The following is a 19,737-nucleotide window of genomic DNA, read 5'->3' as shown; positions in this document are numbered from 1 at the left end:
TTTTAAGCAAATCATGCAGTCTTTAAGCAAGTCTAGCTTCTTTAATGGCCTTTGTTGCCATTTTTTTGGGTCAGGAATCAGCAAAAAAGGTAGCAAATTGTAATTATGTTAGCACAGGAGGCTGCAATCTCTAAGAAATGCAAGACGGCTGTCAAGCACTAAAATTCTGATCATGCAACCACAGGATTGATGCAATGGTTCTAAGTCCAAGGAAATGTCATATATCAGTTTTTCTAAGACTGTTGTAACTTTGTTTGAACCATCATTAAAGAGTCATATGTCAAGGATTACCCATATTATGTCATTTCCAAGAATTAGGGGCACTTAATCTATGGAATGATATTTCACAGAAGATGTATTTTCTAATTTTATAACTGGCTAAAATGTCTCTTATTAAATATTTATTTGATCATTATTGATTTTGCTAGCTATAGTTTTATTCACTTTAAGATTATTTGTATTCTATTGCATATTATTTTACAAAGATTTGAGTGATACTGAGGCATCCTATAAGATCTCAAATAAAAGCAATCTAGGATTTTTTTCCTGTAGAAATAGAAAAAGCTTGTTAAGTGAAAAAAGAGATTTTTCCATCTGTTACCTATAAAAGCATTTGAAAAATTTGCTCCTGGTCATTCAACCATCATACTGGTACAAGACAGTATTCAAACCCAAGTCAGAAGATTAGAACAATTAATCTTAAAGCTGATTATAAACATTTTTTTACCCTTACTCATACCAAGCTTTGCAAACTGTATTGTAGCCAAATATCACCCCTTATGCCAACATTCTTTTGAACTTTATGATTGGTGCAGACAAAAATTTAAGCTCCACTTGGTGTGTTTTCCATATTACCACACTAATTCCTTACAGCTTCCCATTATTTCATTAACATTTCTTCAATGCTTCTCAATGGCAAAATGTTAATAAAGGTAGTCCTTGGCTTCTGAACAGTCATTTAACAAACCTTCAAAATTAACATAGCCTTGAAAAAGCTGCTTACAGTGCTCTTCTGGCAACTGTAAAATGTCAGTTCCCCCCCTTCCCCCCTGCTTTTTTGGTGCTTGGTAACCAGCTCACATTTACGATTGATTGACAAGCTTCCCACAATCATTTGCAATCTTCTCTGCCAGATTCTCCAAAAAGCCAATATGGAAGCTGGCAAGGATGGTTGCAAGCGAAAGGGAGCTGAAATCCTTTAGTGGGCTGCAAGAAAGAGCTGAAATCTTCAGGATTTCCACTCCATGCACAGAAGAGAGGGAAATCCTTTGGTAGGCTGCAGGAATTGTTCTGGCAGCTCCACAAAGAATTTTCCTGCAATCCACCAAAGGATTACTCATCCATACACAGAGGGAAGCATAAATCCTTTGGTGGACTTCAGGAGCATTCAGAGTGAAAGGGCTATCTACCAGGAGGATTTCTGCTCTGTGCCTTTAGGTAGCTATTTTGCTCTGTCTGCTTAAGAAGTGCTGGGATTGCATTCATTGAGTAAAGCAGTCATGTGAGTGTTTTGCTTATTTACTGCTTCATCAACAACCAGTCCCAATTGTGGTCGCAAGTAAAGGACTGCCTGTATACCAACTTTTAATATATCTGTATTATTCATTTCAAAACCTTATGTTATAATGTTTCTGGTGGCTGAGTAGTATAGCATTAGTTTTTATTCATACTGGATTACTCAAGTTGTTAATCAAAATTTAGAGCAGCCTTTCCTGATTTATTAACTTGTACACCCATTGGAACTACAACTCTCAGAATTAGCCACATGGGTTATAATTCTGGAAGTTACAGATTCAGCAAATATAGGTGGTGTTAGCCAGGAGATAGCTAATTCATCACTATAAGTTATTAATTTGAAAGAATAACAATCCATACCTTGTGCTGTTCAATTGCATCTATCCATTGCTGCCTATGATCTGGATCCTGAGCACGTAGATACCAAACACTATCGTTTACACTAATATCAAATCTGCATTCATCAAATTCATGAGGCTGTTGGACAAAAAAAAAAGATAATTAGGGGCACTAGAACTACATTTTTAGATGAACCATGAACCTTTTAAATAAAGAATTTTATTTATCAACATATTCATTAGTCCCCATTATGATCTAACCCAGGCCTACCAAAATCTGTACAGGGGACAGGGCCACTGACAAATTAAAAATAATTGTAGGCCACAAAGAATAACTAGCCTGCCCATCAGTTGTTTGGTAGATTCTGGGGCAGTGACAGAACTGACAATGTTGATGAGCCTGGATGCACCGGAGAGGCTCAGCAGCATATCTTTTGGGGTAATAGTGGCAATAGTGGCAGAGTTATTGAATAGTGGCAATAGTGGCAGAGTTATTGAATTTTTAAAAAAATACTGAGAGGCCACATGAAACCTGTAAGCCTTACATTGTATAGACTTGATCTAACCAAAAAGTTTGAAAAAATGACTTTTTGAAATTAGGAAAGAAAAACATATGATGTAAACATACAACAAAGATCTGAAAAATAATTTGCAAACACTAGAACTTACAGGTTGCTTTTTAAATTGAAACATTGAGTTATATACAGTTTAAAAACAATACTTCCAAGACAGAAATGACAAATATAACATGCCTTATATGTTTCAAACATTCCCAATAAGTATTTCCACAAAGATGGTCTTTGTGCATACTATGCACAGAAAATTGGATGCCAGAGTTTCTTCCTCTTCTGAAGACTAGGGAGAGGGGGGGCAAACAGAAGGGCTTTGGAAGTTAGGTAAAGTCTCATGCATAGAGGCATTATATATTGTAACACCTGTATCTATCTCCTCTGAGAGCTAAAGGTGGATTACAATGGATATAGAAAGTCCATAGCCTCAAAATGTCAAGTCTTTGAGATGTAAAAAAAAAATCAGATTACGATAAATCACTTCAGAATTTTTTCTACCTTTAATATAAGATATAAGCTATACAGTGAAATTGTAAAACAAACTAAAATCTTTCAGGGGAAAATAACAAGCTTATAATAACATGGTTGCATAAATGTGCATTTCCTCTTCTAAGTAGAGATGTGGAAATAACCAATCACGTTCAAATTGATGTTAAATAGTTGTCAATACACACTTGCCATTATTAAAATGACTGTGATCAAGTCCATATAAAATTCAGCTGTTCTAGTAGGATTTGTCTGACATTACTCAGTTGCCTCTTAGAACAAAAGCCATGGTCTGCAAAGAGCTTACAAAATATCAAAGGGATCTTATTGTTCTAATGTATCAATCAGGAGAAGGGTACAAAAATATTTCCAAGGCATTGGATATACCATGGAACCCAGTGAAGACAGTCATCAACAGGTGGAAAAAATATGGCACAACAGTGACATTACAAAGAATTACCAAGATCCCTCCAGAATTGATGACAAGAAGAAAACTGGTCTGAGAAACTGCCAAGGGGCCTACAACAATATTAAAGGAGCTGCAGAAATTTCTGGCAAGCATTGGTTGTGTACTACATGTGATAACAGTGCCCCATATTCTTTGTATGCCTGGGCTGTAGGGTCAGATGGCAAGATAGAAGCTTTTTATACAAAGAAAAACATCCATGCCAGCTACATTTTCCAAACCCTACATGGAGTCTGACAAGGGCATGTGGGAAAATGTGTTATGATCTGATGAGAGACCAAGATTGAACTTTTTGGCTGAATTCCAAAAAGTATGTTTGGTGGAAAAACAACATTGCACATCATCAAAAGTACATTATACCCAAAGCAAAGCGTAGTGGGGGCAGCAGTATGTTTCAGGGCTGCTTTTCTTCAGCAGGAATTGCGGCTTTAGTCAAGGAGTAGGAATTATGAACAGTTTCAAATATCAGTAAATTTTGGCACAAAACCTTCAGGCCTCTGTTAAAATATTGAAGATGGAGAGGAATTTAAACATCACAATGACCCAAAGCAAATCAACAAAAGAATGGGTTCATGAGTAGTAGATTAAAGTTTTGGAACGGCTCCAAAAGGTGCTTCAAAGAAGTATTAGTTTAAGGGTGTGCACACTTATGCAATCATGTTATTTTTATTTTTTCCCCTTAAAAGATTTCAGTTTGCTTTTCAATTGAATTGTACAGTTTATATGTTATATTAAAGGTGGAAAAATATCTTTATGTCGTATGTTGTGTAAATGTTTTATTTATGTTTTAATAAAGTTTATAATTTTTTTTTTTTTAAAAAAGGTGGAAAAATATTTGAAGTGATTTATCTTGGTTTGATTTTTTTACTTCTCAAAGCCCTGGCATTTTAACAGGGTTGTATAGACTTTTTATATTGTATGCATGTGTGCGCACACACACCAATCTGATAGCACATCTAAATATCTGCAAGTGCTGAGCACTAGTTTCAACTCCTGGCAGAAGGTTTGAACTCAATACAACAGCAGCTGATGAATCCCAATAAGGGGGCAAAACTGGAACTGTATAGAAATAACTAAAAGCATTCAAGCCAGAAATTTATACTAGGTTCTTGATTTGTAGATCTGTGTTGTGCTTGAATCAAAGTATTCATTATTTCTCTAAATGTGCCCTGCTTACTGATTTTGTTATTTTGAGCCATCTCTGTGTACCTGCTCATAGCTGCCACACACACACACTTTTCCTGTCACAAATCTTCCTGAATCTTGGAAATTTTAAGACAAATTTCTTAGCCTCATTTATTAAGATGAAGTTTCTTTGAATGATTTAAAACACTTCTCCCCAGATTTTGCTCCACTTGGGCTAGGCTGCCATTTATGAGATAAGGTGTCAACTGATTCATCTATTACTCTTAACTATGTGTAGCTGATCACTCTACTGTCTACTAGGCTACATAGGCTGTTGACCATTTTCCCCACCTTTTCAAGTTAAACTTATTATACAAAAGCAGGGTGGATAAAAATCAATGATTTTTTTAAAAAAAAATCAAAAAAATCAGATTTTTTTTATTTAAATCGGATTTTTTTGATTTTTATCGAATTTATTTTAATAAAAAAATTTTGGGGTAAAAATCTATCGTAAGATAGTCTTCTATTTAAGATACATAAATAATTTAGTTTATTCAGCATGAAATGGAGCTTAGTTATGTAGCATGAGGCTGTATATTCTGCAACACTGGGACCATCGGTGAGTCAACAGTGGGTCAAAGGAGTAGCAGAGATGACAGTTGCTCTTTAAAAATTAAGATTTAAATCAAGTTGATTTAAATCAAGCCTTTTTACTAGTGATTTAAATCATGATTTAAATTGTGATTTAAATCAACTCGATTTAAATCAAATCCACCCTGTACAAAAGATAGCTTTAATGTGCTGAACACTTTATTGAAATAGCTGCATATTTAGGAAATACTATTAATAAACAAATTATAATCTATTAATGATTTTAGAATTCTAGGTGCTTTGAATATTCAAAAGGAAGCAATTTTTATAGCTAATTTATAGAATGTATACATCTTAAGTTCGAATCTCACCAGGCTCAAGGTTGACTCAGCCTTCTATCCTTTCTAAGGTAGGTTAAATGAGGACCCAGTTTGTGGGGGCAATAAGCTGACTTTGTATAAATATACAAAAGTATGAAGGCTATTGCTTAACGCATTGTAAGCCTCCCTGAGTCTCCGGAGAAGGGCGGCATATAAATCAAATTTTAAAAAAAAAACTACTGTAAATCTGTGCCTTTTCAGTAAAGAGAGGTAAAATTTAATATTCAATGTTAATATTCAATACGATTTTAAAACTTCCCTTCATAATTCTTTTGCTGTAAACCACTTAGAGAGGGCTGTAAAGCACTATGAAGCAGTACATAAGTCTAAGTGCTAGCGCTAGTGCTATTTCCTTTATCCTTCCCTCTCTGTTTACTAAAATAGCCAGAAAACAGAATTATGAGAACTGTATCATGTCTCTAAGGAGTCGGTTTTACACATCAATGTATGATACTCCATCAGTTATGAGGTAATTTCACAAGGGCTTTGAGTTGTTTCTTCGAGTTGTTTGAGTTGTTACAAGAATGGCTGCTTATTCTAAAATTATGCAGACCAATGACTAGACTTTTAAAAAATGTAACCGCACAATTACAAATTACTGTGATCATACACCATGCTAATCTTTTGCTTTAACAATGGTTTGTTGAATGAGCCAAAAAAAAAAAAGTGGTGAGACATGCGAACAAGCAACCCTGGTTTGTATGGACAAGTTTTGATTTGATCTGTTTCTTTTTTGCAGCTGCGATTTCCTTATATTTCTGTGGATTAGTTAGATATTCAGGTAAGATACACAAACAAAGTGAGAAACCACAGACAAAACCCGAGTTTCTATTTACACATCATACTGAAAACTTCTTTAGGATTTAACAGGCAGAGCTGGATTTAAGTTAAGGCTGAATAAATACTTGTCTAGGGTGCCAAAGCTTAGGGAGTGCCAATGCCAACCCTCCTTCTGAATCATTCCAAAAATGCAAATCTTCACAATGGCAGGTGGTGGCTTACCAGTCAATGTAGCCTAGGGATGCCCTATACCTTGAGCCAGCATTGACAACACCTCACTGGTAATCACAGTTAATGGCCAGAATGAAGAAGGCAGTCCAAAATATATGAAGGGCACCAAATTAGATAGTCCTGGTTTGATCTTTCAAATAATTGACATATTATCTCCAGAATGAATTCTAAGCCTGTAAATATCGCAAAGAAATATGGGAAGGCACTTTAAAACTGGTTATACATGGTGGCTTTGCAGAAATTTTAAAATCAATTTTAATTTCTCTTCCAGTAAAGTCCTACAAAACAATTATAATAATCATCCATTAATGTCTATTACCTGGCCCGTTTCTTTGATATGCTAGCCAAAGCTGGATAAAATTACTATTTTGGAATCTAACAGGAAGACCAAGGGTTTTCAAAACACCTAATTTTTCAAGGAGATTGCAACTTCGTTTAAAAACAGAATTATTCTCTATTCCTAGGTCAATCAATTTATTGACAAAAATATTTTCATCTTGCCTGGAAAAATCTTTATTTCCTATGTCCACCTGACTAATGATGCAAGGCACTAGTTCAGAACTCAGTCTCATTAACTGAGGAAGAAAGCTAGAAAAGAACTGTACAGCATCAGTACATTGATACCTGCAGAATTTCAGTGCTTCACAAAGATCTCTTCTTCAGTTGTTTCATATTTAATTTAAATTTTCCCTTGTAATATTCTCTAAGCTTTTAAATCATTGTTTATCAAAAGTTCCTAGCACTTTTAAAAATATTTTTTACTTTATTCAGAAAATTAAGATAAAATACAAACTCCAAAAAAAGGAAAAATAAATTTTACAAAAACAAAACAAAGATAGACAAAACATTAGAAAAGAAAAAATGTGCACTAAATAAGACAAAAGGCAAAAACACATACTTATATTATCCCCTCTAGTTGAATATTGATAAATATATTGGAACAATATGAGTCCCCCCACTCCCTGGTGAAATGTATTAACTTCTTCCTCTATTTGCAACCAATTTGACTGTCATCTATCTACTACATATAAAGGCAAAGTAGTTAACAGTTGAAACAAAAGCAAAGTTCTCTATTAACAATTTATTATTATATTTAATCTATGATTGTCTACAATGGTTTTTTAACTACCATAAATCACCACAATCATTATGTATGATCAGTCTGGGATCAAATAACCTCATTTGATTCTTAATAATAAAACTTCTGCTTGAGATTTTGGTTGAAAACATTTCCAGTAATTGTGTCTTATTCCCCAAAATCATAAACCTTTCCCCAAAAAATCCAGCCCAAATTGTTTTCCAGATAGAATAAATCCATTCCCCAATCACCATCAATCTTCTTAAGAAAGACCAGTTCATCACTAATCGATTCTGTTAACTCCAAATCTGTAAAATCCATATCCCCTTCAACCTTCTCCAATGAATCTGAAGTTTCCATATCATGATCCTTCTCCTTTAAATCTTTAAACAGCTATTTAGATTCCAATCCATCCAGTTCTGAGTTTGGTTTGGGTATACTTGTTTGTGTCTGGATATTCTCTTTAAGTTGATTTAAAACCCTTGTTATTTCATCAAACATTTTACCAAAGTTTTCAATTTGAACTTGTAAGTTAAAAAGCATTCTTTTTTCCAAAGTCTTCCCAGAGGGCTTCATCTGGAAATTGGTACATTGTTTGCATTTTCAATTTAGCACTGTAACTGGGCATTCATAACGAGACATAAACAGTTCCTTTCTAACAAAGTAGTATTGAGCTAATATTTCTCACAATAAAGAATGGAAAGAATTTCCATGAAGCATTAAAAAAATTAAACCAGAGTTTTTTTAAAAAAAAAAGTAAAGAAAATGCGAAATCCCTGTAGTGAAAATCCAATGCAAATGAAAATCCAAACAGGTCACTTCCACTACCCAGGAAATCTCTATTGACTTCCATATGGAGAAAGAGAAAGTAATTCAGAACAGCAGTGAAACAGTGAAAAACATTAAAGAATTCACATTAAAATCCAGCAAGGGGTTAAAGTAAATTAGCCTTCAACCAGACAATTAATTTTAAAGAGAAAACTCAAGATAAAAAAGAAAATTCAAATAGTATAGCTAAAACCCAAATTTAAAAAAAAAAAAGCAGCTGAGAGGAAAGACAGAGACACAAGTCTCTGACCATCCCTATCGGGAATTGCAATCTTCTCAGGAGGGTCCACAGTCATCAGTGGGTTATCTTGGTTGTTCCTAGCAGCTCCCATTCAGATCTAGAGGGCCAGCTGCCAAAGAACCCATTTTGGCAAATCAGCTGTTTGTCAATACAAAATCCACCTGCTACTCAGGATGGCATCTTGGGGGAAATATGCCTCTAACACTTTTTTTTTTTGAAATCCATAAAATTTGGAGAGTACTCCTTCATTTCAATATAGAACTATGTTTTGGAATGGTACTATATAAATGACATTAAAAAACCTTAAAACAACAAAACAGCATAACTGGCATGATGCCTGGTGAGATAAGTGCATGCATCCTTTTTTTAAAAAAGGTCTTTTTATGGAGTGCTACTGGTTTATTTGCATGTAAATGTATGCAAATTTAAAACTCATTGCTCAATTAAAATGTCTTTAATCAGGTCATAGATCTATTTAAAACTAATAAACTTGCAGTGTATATTTATTTGTTCAAGACCAATAGCAATAGCACTTAGACTTATATATCGCTTCACTGTGCTTTACAGCCCTCTCTTTAAGTGGTTTACAATCAGCCTATTGCCTCCAATAATCTGGGTCCTCATTTTACCAACTTCGGAAGGCTGGAAGGCTAAGTCAACCTTGAGCCTGTTGAGATTCGAACTGCCAAATTGCAGGCAGCCAGCAGTCTGCAGTAGTAGTCTGAAATACTGCATTCTAACCACTGTGCCACCATGGCTCACGATGATTTCATTTCTGCCTTTAAATAGTGTTAACTTTTAAAAATTAAACATGTTTAATTTTTAAATTAAACATGTTTAATTTTTAAATTAATAAGTGTAATAAGAATTGAAAAATGCTTACTAGTCAATAAAATAATTATGAAAAATATATTTAAAATTATGTGGCTCAAATTAGAACCAATAACTTCTAAAACCAAAATTCTCATTCAGTGGATCATCTATAATTTTAATGCAAAGAACAGAACAACATTTGAAATTTGTAACTTCATACATACAATGTATGAAGTTACAGCAGGCTATCATAGCAATAGCACTTAGACTTATATACCACTCCATAGTGCTTTATAGCACTCTCTGAACGGATTATAAATGTCAGCATTTGGCTGAGGGCAGTGTTAGCCTGTAATACTGCATTCTAACTATGGCTCCTGCTTATCATATAATGCTTACATGCCTCTATGTCTGATGAAAGTAGCAATTTACCCATGGAATAGAAATAATGGCAAGATATTATGCTATTTTCAAACATTCATAAAATACCAATGGGGTATATTTTTTCCAGAAAACCTGAGCGCATACAAATAAATCTGCCTAAGTTTTATTTATTTTATTTTATTAAATTTATCCAGCTGACTGACATGACTTTACGTAACAGATAATAAACAATTAAAACAAATCTTAAATAATATTTAAAACAATTAACATACAAAAATAAGTAAGGTTATAAGCACGTGAAATCATCCCTCCCCAGGCTGTGGAAAAACTGTCCTCCATGAAATAGGTCTCCATGGCACCCAAAATGTTATGGGTGTGTGTGTGTGTGTGCTGCCTTAATATATAATGCACATGGTTATAACTGTAAAACCTTGAGGCGCAGAACATTATCATCTTATCCTGATTCTGTAAAATCATATAAGAAATATAGAAGACCTGTATATTGCAGTTATTGTCCTTTTCCTTGCCAATAAAAGAGCAGTTGATACTGCATCTTTATTCTCAAGTTAGCCAGTTAGCAGATCAAGGAGGCAATCATAATGACAGAACAAAAACAGCTTTTATGTTATTATTGCTGTTCCCAAGGCAAGCCAGCAGTAGCATGTGAAGTAATCATCTGATCATTAACACATAAATACTTCCTGATACATTAGCACAACCAAATAGCACCACCAATACTTCAATAACTGTTATGTTTCTGTTGCCAAAACGTTAATCATGCTTCTGATATCTTTATCGAGTGTCTCTTAAAACATACTGAAGATTTAAAACAAAAATCAGCCCTATTTAATACAAGTTTAAATGCCTTATGTTTTTTTTAATGGTTGCATTTACAATTATAGCTTATTTGTTGCTTTAATTTTATAGTTTAAAAGAGACAAGTTGTCTCTTTAAATTGTAAAATACGTCTATAAACATCTTTTTTCCACATGTATATTTCAGAAACTTGATCTACATGAAAAAAATTATATGATCAGTTTAAAAATTATTACCACTTTGTCCAATGTGAGATTAAACCAATTTGTTGTTTCAAATATTATTGAGAAATATATTAAATATATCAGTGAGGAAGGCTAATCAAGCCTTAAGAAAACACTTACTGTGATGACAGCTTTACTCAGACAGATTGAGCCTCTGCAGCCATATTCCGTTTCATCTTCAGATTTGTAGTAACTTAGAGTGTTGTTTTTCAATACCACCCAGCGGTCCTGCCATCCATGGATGTAGTTGGTCCACTAAAAAGAATAAATATGTACTTTTGAATAAAGCAAAATGATGAGGATATTTTTATGTGGCACTATACTCAGACAATAGATTTTCTTATTTTCTTATATACTTTACTAAATTTAATTTTAATAAAATGAATCCTATTTATTCTAAAAGAATGTAACTGCCAGTGTTTAATATATTAAAAATAACAATTATAAATAATTGTAAAATATTCTTGAACCTTTAGAGAAAACTGAAAATCTTGTAAGAACTCTAAATAAATCAGATTCTGAAAGGCTTATTTCCAAGAAATAATTAAAAATCACCAGTGATGGGTTGCACCTGGTTTGGACCGGTTTGCAAGAACCGGTAGTAAAACCGGCAGGAGGTCCCGCCCACCGCCCCGGATGTCATCATCAGTGATCTGCACGTGTGCGAGCAAAACGAGCGCATGTGTGCAATTCCATTGTAAACTGGTAGTAAAGGTAAGTAGAACCCACCCCTGAAAATCACCAACATTACTAAAAAGCTTTGCTTGAAGTTAAAACCCACCCCTCTCCTAGAAAAATGAATTATTTTAGGATATAAAATATTTTAGGATACTGAAGGGGTTTTTAAGGGGAGTTTTAATGGTTTTTAACATCTAATATTGATTTGTCTATTTTATTATTGTGAGCCGCCCTGAGTCCTTTTCGGAGAGAGGGCAGCATATAAAATAGATTAGATAGATAGATAGATAGATAGATAGATAGATAGATAGATAGATAGACAGACAGACAGACAGACAAACTAAAAAGGCAGAATATTTCTCCTAAAAGGGAGGCAGAAACTCGTTCCCCGCCACCTTTGTCAATGGGCCATTAAGACCTCAGCATCCCATCTGCAACACAAAGGACCCATCTAGCAAACGAAACTCGCCACATGGCACCTGGGAAGATTACATCAGCCAGCAAGGCTAGCTAAGTCCCCCATCCCCTGGGACTCCGACAACCAATTAGGATACTCTTCCTGTGCCCCAGGAAGTTCAAAGCCCAGAGAGGGCATAAAACCCAGGAACTCTCAGCTCCTCTTCCCTTTTTCTGCTCAGGAACTCAAACCATGTGATCCTTTCCACCATTTCAAGCAGTATTTCCAAGCAGTCTCCATGTTTCCAGTGTCTTTTTCCCCACTTGGAACTGAACCCAGAAAGACATTTCTTCCAACAGCTTCACAGCAATAACAACCCAGGTCTGCTGAATTTGACAATGAATTCCAGATAATTATATCCTACAATAGTGACATTTTTACCTCATATACTGTATATTTCCATAAATTGATTGGGGATCATAACATTTCTAATCCAACATTTGGATTAGAGCAGGTGTGTCAAACTCACATTGTCATGGCGGTGTCATGTGAGGTATTGGGACTTTCCCCCCCTTTGCTGGGCATGGGTGTAGCCAACGTGTGACGCATCTGGCCCACGGGCCAGGAGTTTGACAGCCCTGGATTAGAGTATCAGATTACAGAAGGATAAAAGAGGTTGTAGAAAAAATGGTTCTAAAAGTGTTTTTTTTTTTTTTTTAAAGTTGGCCACGCCCACTCAGTTACATTACCCCCCCACCAAGCCACACTCTCAGAACCGGTAGTAACAAATTTTACATTTCACCACTGTTCTTGTCTAAATATTAGAACAAAAACTATACTATTAGTATGAGTACTTCCAGCACTATTGTTACCAACAGCAATATTAAAATAAATTTGTACATTACAATAAAAGGAATATTTTCAGTTTCCAGGAAGTGACTTCACAGGAATTTTGCAACTGAGTTTAGCAAGCAAATTTCTAATAAATATACACAAGTGAAGAATGGGTTCTTAGCTAAATTGAGAGCCTGTGAAAAGAAGAAAAAAGAAAAGCCCTTCTAGTAGGGATGACTTAAGAAACAAACTTAAAGGTGAATATACATTATCTCAGAAGTTATGACTTGTAATATTTGTGGTATACTTGTGCTGTTGCCTAAAAGTACCGTACTATCTATTAAAAGTGCAAACTTATAACAGAGCTTTAAAAAAATAAAAATTAGGGACAACTGGTTTTAGTTCATAAATGGCAAATATCATGCCAGGTTTGGCAATACATTTCTATTCTTTAGATATTTAACTCAATACTCACGTGACTTGCTCACAGTGTCAACATAGCTAAATAAGTCAGTTTATTGCAGACAAAAGTCTTGCATAAACTGTAGACCGCATCCAATCCTAAAGATATGTCTGCTCCAGGATTTAAAGCACAGTTTTTTTCCTCTTTTTTCCATGGAAATTGAAATTCTCAGCAAGGAAAATTAAACAGTCTAGTCTCTAGTGGATGAAAACTGGAATCAGAAACACAAAGTATTCTGCCCTATTAGAAATCAATATTAACTCTTGGTCTTTCTGAGAAAAAACAGACTTTGATTCTTCTAGAGAAAAAAATTATATTCTGCTGAACAGGAGACAAGAAAGTGAGCTTCTTAAAAACAGATAGGATACTCTTGTATTCTGCAACAAAGCAAGGATAAGGGCTGTGGAAATTGTTGGCTGCGGAGAGGGAGATGTACCGGCATCAGGACAATTAGCTCATGAAGTGTGGTTGTCTGTCTGGATCACAGAATAGGAATGTTCAAGAGTAATCAATTCCTCTGAACATTATTCCATCCCCCTAATCAATCTGTGAATAAATTACATTGCAAAATAACTGACACCATATCTCCATAACTATGAAGTCCAGAGAACCTGGAGACTTCCAATTCATGCAAGGTGAAAAACCGATTGTGCAAAAGGTGTTGATAGGATATTTGGTTTCTGAGATTTAAGATCTGAGATTCTGTCCTACTTCTCTCGGGCTGGAGTCAATTGATAAACAATTTAAAGTAGAAAATTTATCAGGCAAAGAAATGGTACTGAATATGAGGAAATTCTATTTCATAAAGACCATACTTAATAGCTTAAGTGGAAAGTAGCTATCTGTCCAGCTAATGGGGAGATTCAATAGAAAAAACAAACACCAAGGTGCAGGTTAGGATATAAGTGGAGGGGGCAGTATCCATTATGTCTTTGGTGTGGGAGGAGGTATATGTGTCTTTTCCTTTAAGGCAGAAAGAAAACAAGATAAGACCCAATTCCCAGCCAGCAGCAGGACTGGATCTAATGAATTTAGACCGCATATTAAGGTCAGTGAAACTAGGGGACTGGAGGCTAAAACATGAAGAATGGTATTTCTAGTTTAATGAAAAGAAGGACGGGGTGTGTGTGCCATGATAGCAGTGTTCCAATATCTAAGGGGCTGCCACAAAGAAGAGGGTTTCCATAGCATCTGAAGGCAGAAGCAGCAATGGATGGAAACTAATCAAGAAGAGAAGCAATTTAGAAATGAGAATGTTCCTGGCAGAAAAATTAATCAATGGAACGGTGTGGCTTCAGAAATTGTGAGTGCTCTATCACTAGAGATTTTAAAGAAGAGATTGAACAACCACTTGTCTGAAATGGTATAGGCTTGGTTTCCTGCTTGAGCAGAGGATTGGACTAGAAAACCTCCATGGTCCCTTCCAACTCTGTAATTCGGTTATTTTATGGTTGAAATCTAGACTGTGTGCACATGTTCTGATGTCTGAGAGATTAAGCAGGGTCCTGAGCTCATATTGATTGAAATTAAGCATCTTTCAAAAGCAACTCTTTTTTTCTTTTTCTATATTTAAGTCTTTGACCTTATTTTATGTAATGCATATAACATTTAAAATTCTGAATATACTAGTAGTGCTCCTTCCAAGAAAATATTCTAGCCTATAGGAATCTTCAGAGACCCAAGCAAGTCCAATCTATGTGTGTTCACACACCCATTATAGGAATAATTTGGAAGTATCTCAGTACAAAGGAACATTCTGCTAATGTCCAGCAGAAAGGCAGGTTTTGTAGTCCAAGTCAAGGTTCACAGCAGCTTCATAGTAAGACTAAGCACCATATAAGTAAAGATCATATGGAATTCTAATTCTACTACCAGATTATACCCAGATGGAAATTTCATTGAGAATTGCCAGCTTCCACTTCAGCATAGCTGATATTGAACCACCCCGATTTCCAGAATGAGGTAGCCGCTGAATAGACCTCCCTGTGCCCAATGCTTCTCTATAAACTGAGAACTCTCCTCTAACTTCCTGTTTTCTAACTATTCACACAGAGTTAGTAGTGTTTTCATAGCTGGTAGATGAACCTTCCGTTTAAGGACTGAATTATACACACCAGAAGAACTGGTTCGTAACACCATCTCACCTCTGTTGCAACACTTAGGGCTTCTATGTCTGACTGCCTGATTACTTTGTTTCAGTTCTTATCCACATCTGGAGTTAGATGAGGATAAGAAAGAAACAGGACAGTTATCTGGGTGATGGCCTGCTGGAATGAAGTGATGTATACTGAAAATAAATTTATCAAAATGTTATTGAAACATAGTGCATTGGATTAGGAGACCTTTAAAATTAATCTTGAGTAGGCTAGAGTTGTAAACCTTGGAAGTAAAAACCTTGAACAATACACAGAAACCCAATAGTTTCTTTATCATCCTGAAATAATAAGTTTACATTATAGGAAGAAATTTTGAATGAGTATTCAGAAAAATTTCTAAGCACTATGAGGGGCAACAATGCAACCATTTATAATGAGAAGGAGAGAAGTTCTCTTCAATGGATGTATGCAAGAATGTATGTTGTGCTGGACTATCTATTGTGAAAACTTTAATTTGGATTCTTGCCCAGAATAGGGTATGTGATCCAATGACCTAAATATTCTACTATATATCTACTATATAGTAACATTTCCACATTATAAGAAGTATTTTATGCTTCATTTGGGCACAGAATGCAGTCAGCTTTGATTAAATTATATGATCCCTTTTACATTAACTTGTACAGCATTCTGCAAGCTACATTATGGAATGCATAGCAACACAAGTATTGTTGAGCTGGGCAGACCCACCCCAGCCACGCCCACCCCGGGCCCCCAAAGTCAGAACCCTGATGCGGCTCTCAATGAAATCAAGTTTGACACCCCTGCTCTAAAACCGTGCTGATCGTTTTGGCAAACGAGATAGGAAATCCTACAAGCCCTTTTACTTCTTCCTGAGAGGTATAAAATAGCCTGGGCATTTTTCAGCATCTCTTTGCAACTCTTTAAAGCATTCATGTGAACCCAGGGGGAAAAATGTGGCTGTTTGAAAGAATGGGAATCAGATCTTACATACAAGAATCTTCACGGCACCGAATTGCAGAACCACAATTAAAACGACATCAGCTCCCTTTTACAGAATATGGAATAAAAGAGTGGGAAGGGACCTTGCAGCATGTGATACAGTTGACATTAATACTATTTCAATTATACTATAAACATTGTACTCATATAGTGATATACATGGCCACAGCTCCATAACCTTAACTGGATAATTCTTATAACAAGCCAGACCTCAGCAACACACACCATCAATTGGAAGCATGCATTCCAATTACTGTCTTATTTTTGCCTTTTGTTATTAAAGCCTCCACCGAGTAGACAGACTAGCCAATATTTTCTTAGTCAGATGCACAATCTAGCACTTACTTTATTTTTTGCAGTGATTTTCATACCCAACTTGGATAATTTTAGGTGCTTATGTTCTGACCATAGGGGGTAAACTGTTCCACAATCAAGGAGCTATACAGAGAAAGTACATTTCCAGACACCAACCTCGTTATGGACTCCTTTGATTCTGAGGCTGGAGAATGAGCATACTAATAAGTGTTGGAAATGGGCTAAATGAGTTCTGCTTTTGTTGTTCAGCTAGTGTAGATCATCTCTTTGATCTTTCAAGGAGTGGATACTTGCAGCATTGTGTCCTGAATAGATTGTGTATGATGGGCAAATTCTGCCTGGAGAAGATAGATTCAGGGACACATGGTCTTTAATATCAATGCTTTGTTCTTGGCCATCTAATACTTTATAGTGACAAGTTAAATTTATGACACGCTCCATAAAATTATTTAAATGCTACAATATAGGAGTATTATCAATTCTTGATCATTTAAAGATAATTAATGTCAAGCTACAATTAGTTGAATCACAGTTCTTAATAAATACAATTGTTGCACTTTGCGCAAAACACTGAACTAGTTTCTTAGAAGTCATAAGAAAATGGTAACTGAAGAAAGCAAAGCCTCTTCCCTTTTCCAAAGGCCTTTTATGTTGGATTTTTGAGATTATAACCCTAAAGGCAAGAACTTTTTCTTTTAATCTAGGAAATTGTTTGGTTAGGAAAAAGTTTAGGAAAGTTCCTGTCTCTATTACATGTGGATGGTTCAGAAGGAAAATAATTTAGTCATTACTATTATTTATATGCAACTCAATTTCCAAAAGGCTCTGGACAGCTTTTTGGGACTGAAAACGTCTTAACTCTTTTAAAACTCTTTAGTCCAGGAAAACTACATGATATAGGAAGAGATTACTGTATTTGAGGGACCTCCTTCTCCCAAAAAGACTTGCCCACCCCACATGCTTCCACAGACAGGGCACACTGCATGTTCTTTTTTTAAAGTCTTGTCATCTTATGGGACATAGAAAGCGTATCTTTTCCATGATTGTCCCTGGAATGATGATCCTATACCCAATATATGACAGGTTCCAGCCCCAACATTCTTTGTCTTTGGGAAAGCACATAAGACCCCTGAATCTTCTCCCAAGTGTTAGGGGTTGGTTGAGTGGCAGTCCACTTCCGAGGTTTGTTTTGCCCTGAACTTGATTGCCATTTTACATTTTGGCTTTTGTATTTATATATTGTTTGTTGTAATTTCTGTTTATGTTGTAGATTGCTCAGTTTGGCAACCTTATATATGAAATAAATAAAATTATGTAAATATTTGGTGTCACAAACTAATATAACTTTGGGATAAAGTTGCTATAAAGTGGTTAAGAGAGTTTAGAAGATTAAGAACTTTCCAGAAGTATCATTTCAGAATTTAATGACTATACCAAATAGATCATAACTGTATCTTCAAGGAAATATCATGAATGAATATTGGATGACAGAATTGTGAATTTGTATGAATTCTTTAAAATTTTATTAACAGATAAGTACATTTAATGCAATGAGAAGAACAGCCTGTAAATATGTGTAAATATTGATCTGAACTAAAAAGAAAAGGCACCATTACTATATTATTCATTCTGAATTATCTGCTCTGAACTTATTAAAAGGCAAACAAAAGTATTAATAAAAATATGGAAGACAACATGGATAGATAAGGCATTGCAAAATTCTTGGAATACATACTGCAGTTCTTTCCATCCATTCTTTACAACTGCAGTCAAACCAAGCAGGTAGAAAGAGCAACAACTATGATAAGGCACATTTAAAATGTCATACTGATTTTGTCCACTTTTTAAAATTCTACCTGCTGATTATTTTTTATTTTATCCTTCAACCAACAACTTGTGAAGTAAGATTGAGATGAATGGCTTAAAGTAACTTGGAGAACTCCAACACCAAGTGTGGACTTCAAACCGAGTTTCCTTGATCCCAGCCTAGTACATCATTCTTGTATAAAGCCAGTTACACATTTCTAAGGACCATCTACAGTAAAATGCTACAATCTAATGAATAAACTTCTTAGCTTTTACTTGAGGTTTTTGAGCTCTTATAACAAAGGCATTCCCTTAGATTTTTCTAATAGATCAGCAGTGCTCCCTCTATTCACTGTTACAAAATACCAAACTATATCTGAAAGAGAGCTTGTTTGCATTTTTAAGAATATTTGAAGGAAACACAGAGTTATTAGCAAATAATTGCGCTAGATTTTGTTTGTACCAGTGCAATTCACAAGCCAGAATTTCTAAAAATACACTGTTTCCTAAACTATTTGCTACACTTTTAAAATAGGAAATTTCATAGTTGCAACATTTTCTCCCTAGGATGACTTTAGAAAATTTGTAAGATTTCCTTTAAACTATGCTCAACATCAAAGAGAGCAGAGACACTGAAATCTGAAAGGAAGAGCTACTTCTACTACTACTTCTACTATCTTCCAACCAGCCTTTTTTATGACACTATTTGATGCTTTGCCCAAAGGGTCACAGAACTCTTGTCTGATATTGCCACAATCTGTTCTTAAAATTGCAAATATACACAATTTTTCTTCCCCTTATTAAAACAAAAATAGAAAGGAATCTTGGGATTTTTTGTTTCAGGGGACAACAATGAAGTTAGCTTCTCCTTCATGCATATACCAAGAAATATAACCTGAGCCATCCTCAACAAAGAGGGTCACCAAAATATTTACTCATCCAAGCAATGGTTACAAATGTGGTCTGCAACAGTACTCTACCAGGCACTTGCAAAGAGACTGGATGGATGAGAAAAATTCTTCCTTGTAACACAAGAAAAAAAAACACAAAAGGAGACCTACGCGTGTAAGTTATTTTAGCAAGCCTTTCAAGCAAAAAAAAAAATAATCCCGTAGCCATCAAGGGACAAGTGACATTTCAGCGAATGCATCGTTTGGGAGACAAGCAGCAGCAGCCCCTCCTCGGATAAAAAAAATCCTCAGCGTCTTTTTTTCCGACTGCGGCGACGAAGCGCTTCATCCCAATATATACTTGCATTAT

General features: G+C 35.2%; 1 protein-coding gene across 2 annotated transcripts in view; it reads right to left on the bottom strand.

Annotated features, from left to right (window-relative positions):
• Nucleotides 1–19,737, bottom strand: part of CERT1 (ceramide transporter 1) — a 69,780-nt gene that overhangs the window by 49,141 nt on the left and 902 nt on the right. For both annotated transcript variants that reach the window (XM_034441132.3, XM_034441131.2), the window contains exons 2-3: nucleotides 10,986–11,120; nucleotides 1,876–1,992 (exon numbers count right to left, since the gene is read on the bottom strand). In XM_034441132.3, the coding sequence (XP_034297023.1) occupies nucleotides 1,876–1,992; nucleotides 10,986–11,120 (252 nt within the window). The remainder of the gene's footprint in view (nucleotides 1–1,875; nucleotides 1,993–10,985; nucleotides 11,121–19,737) is intronic.

This window comes from Pantherophis guttatus, chromosome 2 (genome assembly GCF_059756535.1).
Source record: "Pantherophis guttatus breed Tessera chromosome 2, ASM5975653v1, whole genome shotgun sequence".
Taxonomy (NCBI): domain Eukaryota; kingdom Metazoa; phylum Chordata; class Lepidosauria; order Squamata; family Colubridae; genus Pantherophis; species Pantherophis guttatus.
This window is presented reverse-complemented; position numbering and strand designations above follow the sequence as displayed.